The sequence below is a fragment of the Seriola lalandi genome, unplaced genomic scaffold, assembly GCF_002814215.2.
Source record: "Seriola lalandi dorsalis isolate HSWRI2012SDOR001 ecotype SW California unplaced genomic scaffold, Sedor1 jcf7180002054338, whole genome shotgun sequence".
Classification (NCBI taxonomy): domain Eukaryota; kingdom Metazoa; phylum Chordata; class Actinopteri; order Carangiformes; family Carangidae; genus Seriola; species Seriola lalandi.
Window position 1 is genome coordinate 522,987 of NW_019524891.1, and position 9,578 is coordinate 532,564.

The 9,578-nt window shown below is 39.8% G+C and overlaps 1 protein-coding gene across 1 annotated transcript; it reads left to right on the forward strand.

Annotated features, from left to right (window-relative positions):
• Positions 1-968: 968 nt before the first annotated feature.
• Positions 969-9,290, forward strand: gvin1l2 (GTPase, very large interferon inducible 1-like 2). The gene is made up of 4 exons (XM_023407537.2): positions 969-1,032; positions 2,409-2,547; positions 3,489-8,433; positions 8,537-9,290. The coding sequence occupies exons 2-4, from the start codon at positions 2,505-2,507 to the stop codon at positions 8,676-8,678; spliced, it is 5,130 nt and encodes a 1,709-aa protein (XP_023263305.1). The 5' UTR covers positions 969-1,032; positions 2,409-2,504; the 3' UTR covers positions 8,679-9,290.
• Positions 9,291-9,578: the final 288 nt, after the last annotated feature.

Below are 9,578 nucleotides of genomic sequence, written 5' to 3' on the forward strand. Positions count from 1 at the left end.
TGCACTACAGATATTTTTGGTAAGCCCTTTTCACTAATACTGAGAAGACTTTGTCCAAATAAGAAGGGGATGATGGTGCAAGATCAGAGAGGAGGATTGCATCAGATTTGAATTCACTTACATTTGCAAATTGAAAACCAGCGTTTTCGGTTACATCTTCTCTTTTTTGACTCCTAATACAAATAAGGACATATGTTTGGGCAAATCATGAACGTTTTCTGCATTTGTAATCACTCTATGCTTATGATTTTTGTGTTTGTGTTCAATGGCTGTCTGCAAACCATATTTCTTTTGGGATAATAAAGTGGAAATTGAGGTACAGGATATTCTATCTAGGATCAAGTAATCTCCTTCATTTGAATTTCTCTCTCTGGAACAGTTGTCCACTCTTATCCCAAGAGCCTCTGAGCCTGCTTAAGTAATGAAACAAGCCTTACATCTTATTACTTAATATGGCCAGAGTAAAACAGTTATGTCACAGAGGTTTCTAGAAAGAGGAAGTTATAGCATGAAGAACAGGCTTTCTATGAATAAAAGGGAGTATCAGAATGCCAGTTATTTGAGGTAATCAGCTAGACCTATATCTGAGACACCAGACATGACTGAGGATTTGTGTGCGTCATTGTCTGGAGCTTCGCCTCTGACCCTTGTAGACTAATGATAATACTTTGGTATTGTGCCTGTGAATACCTTTTACTAATACATCACACTGTGAGTAGCTGACGCTGCCTGCTCTTATCAAGTTTGAGTATCAAGTTTGTCATCTAAAGAATTTTTACATAATCACTAGTCTCATTTATTCACTCTTGCCTACATGTTTCTTGATGTGTGCTGTGAGTCTATCTGCATATGACTGATGTTCATGTTGTACTTATGGGATCAGATAGAAATGTAGGAAGGAATGTGTCTCATGACTGGACAGACAGGTATAAAAGCTCCTCTGACAGACAGAGAGACAAAGCCACCTGGTTACAGATGAAATGTGATGGATACTTGTTTTCTCTTACCGAGCAGTTGTATGAGGAGAAATAGGTAAGAACATTATGATTTTAAAAGAAATAAAAGCAAAAATTGAGAGAACATAGGCACTATCACAAGGGTGATGAACTATTTGCATTAATAGCGGTAATGTGTTTGTCTTGCTTGAGAGATTATACATGAAACAGCATGCCTTTGATGAGAAATGAGAAATTTTTTGTGCAGAAGGATAGTTGTGTGCACATCGAACACTACTGTATATTTAAGCAGGGTTGAGGATGGCAGATTCAGTGACACAAAAAGCAGAGTATTCACACACTGGATTACAGCTCCTGAAATTTTTTCCCATTTAAAATATTTATTGAACATATAGATTATATGAGTTAGGGGATACAGGTAATACTTTAAAGCTAAGGAGTTAAAAGAAGGAATAACAGTAATTACAGTAATATATACTGTAGCTAACAAGTTCCTGACTCAGAATAACAGGATCAAGGACAATGGAGAAAACAAGTAAGCTATGTGCGAACACACTGATAGATACTAGGTTAATGAACAAGTGTATAATAATTAGTTCCTAGCGTGGATACTAAACACTTTCTTCATGAATCCCTTCGATGAACCCACAAAACCAGTAATTAATGATTACTTACTTACTTACTTACTTAAATAATTAATCAATTAACTATTAATTACTCAGACTAATTATTAGTGGCTCACTTAATGTTAATCTACCTGTAGTTCATTAATGGCACAAGTGACATCCTTATACAATTCATTTTACCTTATCATACCTTACATTTAACCACTGGTGGACCCCTCAGATGTATATGTACTAAACTATGTTAAGTTTATATAAAGTAAATACATTTAGCTCTACCTTGACCAACTACAACAGTAAAATGCTAATTACACTTGTTGCATCAGTATTGACAATATAATAGTAATAATATTGCACCAATCTCAGGGGACATTTTAGTGCACATTAACTGCTTTTCATTTACATTTACTCATTTGGCAGACTCTTTTATCCAAAGCAACTTAAAAGTGAGGGATATCACAATCTTCAACGACTACTCCTGAGGAGATGCCATTATATCAGCATATTATGTTCAGCCTGTCATGGATCAAGTTTTATTGTTGCGAAAATCAATATGAAACAGGGAGGATAGTCTTGCTTCAGTGAAACATTTCAGGGTAATAAAGGTCTGGACAAACCAGTCTCTTCTGTACTTTCCATAATGAACAGTCCCCTGAGATTGCAGGCAACAACATATTCTCATTTCTTGTAAGTAGGACAGTAGAGGTTTTCACATTTGCAGATACATGTGGTATTAGTGGTATAGTCCAAGGACACTTGAAGGTACCTTTGATTGTATTGTGCTGCTTTTTGTATTCCACTAATGTTTATGTTTCAATTTTAATCACAGGGTTCCAGTCAACACTCCACACCATTAGTGATGTGGCTGACCACAGAAGGAAAACTCATTTAATACAGACACGATAGAGAGTCAGCTGGATCTATCATGTCAGTGAAGCTTCCTAAAGGGCTGAGCAGCAAGAAGAAAAGTATGTGTCTTTTTTCTTTTCTTTGTTTTTTTTTTCTGGGATGTCGCATGATAGAAATATTTTTCATTTGGAAACAAAAAAGCTTCCTGAATATGGTGTGAATATTCATATTTTGAGAATGAGTGAGGCGAAGAAAAAGAAAAAGGAGACGTAATGTGTCACACATCTTGGGAGGTCTGTTACCTGATACCATTAAGGAAGGCAAAAATGAATTTGGGCTGACCATTACAGATGCCTCCTTTGACTGCTTTGGGTTTGGAAACAGAATGAGATAAAACCTGCAGGCCAAGAGGGAAGTATTTCGACTAAAGCACAGCATTACTGAATCTTTAATGTGTTTACTCATTGATGATAATTTGGGTTGGCAAAAGCAAGTGTAAATTCTGATGTTAATGGCACCATGGGAGGGTCTGTTTAAGAGAAACATTGCTGTTTTGTTTGCAGGTGTAGCTGAGACCCTGAGTTCAAATGTAATGGCTAGTTAGCTTTAGGGATAATGTGCCTTTTCTTCTAATAAAAGGTTGATATCCATAAAACTCAATTTTATATAACAATAACAAATTAAAAGCAGTATTAAGTATTAAAAGATTTTTAAAGCATATCCCACAATTTCTTTAAAAAGCAAATACATGTTACTCTTGATTAAATTTAGTCTGAGGCAACAGCTGAAAACTACATAGAGTGCAAATTAATGATCAATAAGAACTCAGTACAAGTTTATCTTTGAAGATGGAAATCATTTGTTTGTACTTAGAATTGGCTCAAATTATAACCAGAGCATTTGAACCACTTCATGCCAAATGACAGAATTCTTTTTGCCCCCCCCCCAACTATATGAAATTTAATTTTACATTTAACTGGATACAACTATATTACCACATTAGATTACATAAAAATGTAGCCAATCCACAGTTTAAATGATTGCCTTGTTTTCAAACCAGAACCTCCAAGGGACAATGCCCAGACAGAAGTTCTACATAAGCTGGGCCTGGAGGCCTTCGGGACTACAACATTGGACCCTGCGTCTATGTTGGACATCAGCACTTGGACTCTGGAGAGCCAATCTCCTCTAGAGCCCAAAGATCTGCCAAAAGCTTTCCTCCAACGCCTTTGGCTGCTTAGTCAAGATGCCCGGAGTCCGTCCTGCAAACCTCCAAGCGATGTTCTGAACAACAATTCACCCCAGGAAATGATCAATGGTTTTGGAGAAGAAAGCCACTATGCCATCAACCCCCTTGATCTAGTTACAGCTGTCTTTATGTCTTCCAACACATTCCTTCACCAGGAGATGACTGTGCGCATGGTGCAATGCCAGTTTGCTGTGCCCCTGGTCCTACCAAGCATAGATCCAGAAGAACCTAGTCGCTTCCTTCTTTGGCCTTTGAGAGGTGTTGTGAGTCCATGGACATCTCACTCTCTGGACAAAAACAGGGAGGTCCAAGAGGGGGATTTGGCAAGTACATACATGCCAATGATTTCTTGTGTGAAGCTTGGTCACTGTGGTGTCTCTAAGTCACAGGTGCTCAACCACATTATAAGTGGACTCAAATCTTGCAATGAAACATTTCTCCACAAGGGAATAGGTGAAGGACAGGTGCACCGGAAACTCTCCAATGGTCTAGTAGAGATTGGATGGTCTCTACCCACTGGAGACGCTGCCAGAGATAATTTCACGGTCCCTGTGGTCATTTCAAACCTACGTGGAGATGCCAGCACACATGAGAAATGCTTCAGCCTTCTATGCCAAGCTTCTTCAGCTGTGGTTGTTTTCTGTGGGAATCTTAGGGAGAAAGATAAACAACTTCTTACTTCCTACAAAGATGTGGCAAACAAGCTCATACTGATTGATGTTTCAGACACTGAGAAAAATGAGAACAGTGTAGTGGGGTTTGTTAATCAGAACCTTGAAGAAGACATGGGGCTACCTGAAGGGTCAGTGCTGCAAGGGAGAGCTTTGAGTGAGGAGGATCTGGCTAATAGGTTGTCTGACACCCTGAAAGATCTGTTACCAGATAAGTTGAAACTTGTTACACTTGAGGCAGCAGCAAAATTAGCAGCAGAACTTGGTCTTACTGTGGATGAAGGGGCAGTCTGTAAAAAGGCAATGGCCACAGTAGAAAAGGTATTGAACGGGTTAGACGAGGGATCTGCTCAATTTAAGGAGAAACAGCTTCCATTGCAGGGGCATTTATGGAGCAAACTGGCTGAAATAGAAAAGGAGGAAAGTAAACAGAAAAAAGAAGGAAATAAAATCGATCCCCAACTGCAAGAAGAAAAGAAAAACATCTTGGTCCAGTTGAGCGACTACAAAATGACCCCAACAATGAAGATTTTCACCGATGCGCTTTTCACAACAGATAAAATGGAGAGAACTTATTTCTTAAGTTGGATGAAACTGAGGCTTCAACTGAAGCAAACTGAAAAATACAACAGTCTACAAGATCTATTCACTAATCTGCAGACAGAAAAGAAAGATGACATGCCTGAACATTCTGATGAGCTTGAAAATGGAGCCAATGACGAACCAGAGGACAGTGATAGTTTCTGCACAGATTCTACTTTTGAAGAAGAGGTAACTGAAGAGCAGCCCGTAAATGCTGAACTGCAAATTTCTGATCAACAGTTTGACATTGAGCCCACGCATGATCAAGTCATAGAGCAGCAGTTATATATGATGTCAAATCTGAAAGAGATTCAAGAGATAAGTGAAAACAAAGTCAGTTTTGAACAACAAATTTCAGATCCGGTCTTTGAGAACCAAAATGGTCATTTGGAGTCTGGAGAAAATGGAACCTGCCAAGTGACACAGCAAGATGAACCAAAACTGACACCAGCAACATCAGATTTGACTTCTTCTTCTGAACAACAAATATGCCCAGATGTTTCCGTTGAACCTCAGGTAGACAAATGTTCAGAGCTTTTTGAACCTGATCCATCCTTGCTGGGGCTCGAGCACTTTCTGCGTGAGATGGGCCTAATTTTTGAGCTATCCCACATCAGCCCCAGCAGCGGGAGTCATAATGTGTTGCGTCTTCCCAGTTTAGCTGCAGACATGCTTCTCTATGGGATTCCACTTGAACTAATGGATGGAGATGCCTCAAACATTCCCATCTGCTGGCTGGGCTGTGTCTTTGCAGACCTCAAACGCCGCCTACCTCAAGAACAATGCAGGACCCGAGTGCTGACAAACCTTGGAGTACATCATGCAAGGAATGCTGAGGTTCTTTCGGCATTATTTGGGGTAAAATTCCCTGAAGGAAGGAAAAGGTCCACCAGAGGGGTGTACATGGTTGCCCTCTGCCTCCCTGATACCCTTAGAAAGGACATGGAATGTGATTTTCTGTTGTTAATTGATGTAGAAGGTCTCTGCTCTCAAGGCAACAAAATAAATACCCAGATTCATGACAATGAGATGGCCACTGTTGCAACAGGATTGAGTGATGTTTTAATACAAAACATCTCTTCACATGCAGGTTCTGAGTTTGAAACAGACTTCACTGTCATAGTCAATGCTGTCCTACGCATCAAAGAATGTGGCTCCATGCCCAACTGCCAACTCCTGGTCCACAATGAAGAAATAAATGGCTTACTACAAGCCTCACAGTTAAGGCGTGTTTCGGAGATGCTTCAGACTGAGACTGGGGACAGAGGAAATAACAATGCTGATAAGCAATATACAAAGAACACAAGCTGTATCACCTTTGTCAAAGGGCCTTGGTCCAATAGATCCCTCTCTGAACCTGTTGATACACAGTATGGTAAGGCTGTGTTACAGCTTAAGAAAAACCTGTTTGGGGCATTGAGGAAATGTGCAGCTAAGTCTGAAGCCATAGGTCTGCCAGAAGTTATAGTCCGTTTGTGTACTGTTTGGGATGCAGTGAAAGCAGAATCATTCTCAATTGGTCTGCAAAATACTGACATAGCTATAGCATTCTCTATATTGTGCACAGAGATTTCCAAGTGGGAGGATACATTCCTGGAGCACATGGACAGCTGGCTTACTGGAGCAACACAGAAAATCGTCACCACTAACGCAAAGGCTTTAGATGCTGCAAAACAAAATGACCTTCTTAGTGAGTTAAAGGATGAAGCCAGAGAGGAGGTCAAAACAGAGGTGGACAAAATCAGGTCAAAAGTAGAGGCCTATTTGATTAAAGATGACCTTTTCAACGTGAGCACTGACACATTCAAGCCAATCCTAATGAGCAATATGAGTGACCTCCAGGAGCGAGCAACTGAAGAGATAATACAAAGGTTGGAGACAATCAAAGAGAGCCATTGTTCTACAACACAGCAGAAAAAATTTGAGATCTTACTGGAAGAGGAACAAGAGTCCAGGTTGCATGCACTTGTAGAGAAGAGCAAGTCAGACAAAGTTCTCCTTCAAGATGCAGAGCTAGAAGAGGAATTTGAGAGTGTGTGGAGTAAGATGTTGTCGAACTTTGACTTCAGGCCCTCAGAGGCAGACGATATAACTGTAAGAGTGACAGATATTCTGAGACAGAATCTAATCAAGCGCGGCCTCCAGAAACACATTAACAAAATTGAAGAAATCGGCAAAAACCAGACATCTAGCTTTCAAGTTTATGATGAGCACTTTGGATACCGCAGCAGATTAAAGCACATGTTTGAGGACAACAACAGACTACAGAGGTTAGAAGCTCAACAGCTGGCAAGCGGCGTGATAGAGGAATACAATCAGTTTGTAGCAGATAAATCTAGCTTAGCAGCAGATTTCTCTGACAGCTACATTACTGAACTGTTAGAAAATGTTGAGAAAGCTTTGAAGGAAAAATCTATGGAAATCAGATCAGCTTTTGAAGTGGATCTGAAAGTGTATCTATGTAGCTCTGCATGCCAACACTTCCAAAAACTACATGACCGCTATGCCAAGGACACAGAGCTTTTGACATGTATCACTGCAACCAAGAGTACGTACTTGGCAGAGTTTATCTACCAGTTCAGGAAGAGAGACCAATGCCAAAGGGTGGCACAAGCATTCAGCTCCATGGTCATCAAACCTACAGTGTTTGACTATATCTATAGACCATTGGGGGTGCATATCATAGAAGAGATCCAGGCTAAAGAACAGCTGTATCAGTCCCCACGTGTTTTTAACCAAAGCTTGCTGGAAGAACTGATAAAGGAAGACCGCTTTGAAAGCTTCCTGGAATACTTGGTTTCCTATGATAGCTTCAGACTGAGGAAGATCCAGGAGACAGTGGTGGCTCATCTCTCTGAATCAACCAACATGGATAAATTGAGGCAACATAGACTTGGAGAAATTGTGGGAAAGATTGCAGCAGCAGTGAGTCAAACGGCAGAAGGTACCAGTGGAGTGCTGAGTGATACAAAGCCACTGCTGGAGAGAGTGTGCCTCATTTTAGAGCGAGATGGAGATATTGATGTCGCCAGGGCCTGTCTGGATGGACCTCTCTTCAGTATCACCACAGAATGGGATCGTTTTGTTACATGTTTAATGGAGTTACTGGCTGAAATGCGGTTGGACTTTGCCCAGGAGTTCTCCCAAAATGTGGATATTACTCAACTTCTTAACTGCCTTCCAGTTCAGCCCCAACACATCCTCTTGAACAGAATAAGACGCTGTGACAAGAAATGTCCTCTCTGCGGAGCCCCCTGTGAGGTGGAGGAAATAGGGCATGAGGTTCACAGGGCTCTGCTCCACAGGCCCATAGGCATGCTGCCTTATGACTTGTCTTCTGTGTCCTTTATCAGCTGCCCTGAAAGTATGATCCAGGTTAACACAGCTCAGAATAAGGACACACAGAATACATCTGTGGCTTGCAATGACCTCCATTCCCTCTATCCAGCCTGGAACATCTCCCCTGAGGACCCAAACAGCCAGACAACCAGTGCTTACTGGAGGTAATGTGTGTTTTTTTAGACTTGAATATAATCATTCCAAATAGTAATATTTAAATTTCTACTATTACTATATGAAATTAGCTTAATGTTCTTTTATTTGCAGGTATGTGTTGGTGAGGTTCAATGAGAAGTTTGCAAAGGAATATGATAAGACGCCAGCCATGATTCCTGAGGAGTGGAAGAACATCACTGAGGAAGAGGCTTTAGGCAGTCTGAAGGAAGCCCTTCTCACTAAACAGTGCTGATATAAGGACTGCCCTGTGCTGTGTGCTCTCTTTATCATAACACACGTGACATTTTATTGATCAAGTTCCGATTTGATCTTGGTTTAGAGGTCATACAATTACCAATGATTGTTGATAATGGTGATGATGGACAGAAGATTAATCATATGAACCATTCTTTCGAAAACACTGATGATGACAACTGACTTTTATTATTTGCCTTTTTCCTTTCACCATTCCCCTAAAAAAAGTGTCCTTTCTGTAAAAAAATGCTTTTTGAATATATTGTAAATGTTGATGCTGTATTATCTCACTCCCCTGCTTTCTGATCTGATCAACAATATAAAAAAACTCGACATTGAAATAGAAATTGTTAACCTTAAAATACTTCAAGTAACTTGTCTCCAACAGTAATTTACAGTATGTCAACTCCATTTGTTCTGGGTACTAGAATGACTTAGAGTATATCCTATATCCTCTTATTAGCCTTTGTTTTATATATATATATATATATATATAGGTTGTGACACTACATTTTTACTTCACAGGTTCAGAGATTGCTACAATATTTAAGTGAAACATAAAATATAAAAAATAAGTGAATGTATTAAAATGACAAAGAACAGAAAACTACTTTGAAACATTTTTATTTCTTGTTTATTTCATTTGAACACACCGCCACACCTGCTAAAAGGAGCACCACATGTTATACCTAAGCAGACTTTGATAGGATTTAGGTGTTCTGAAGATAGTCCTTTCAAATTTTATATTCTTTCTTTCAACAAAGCTGAGGCAATTATAAATCTATAGGATAAAGCGTGGAATCCAAAAGTGCTCAGCATGGAATCATGTACATCCCTCTCACAGTTTCTGCCACAAAATCACCATCAAACTTTCCTGAAATATTTCATCTTGTGTAGT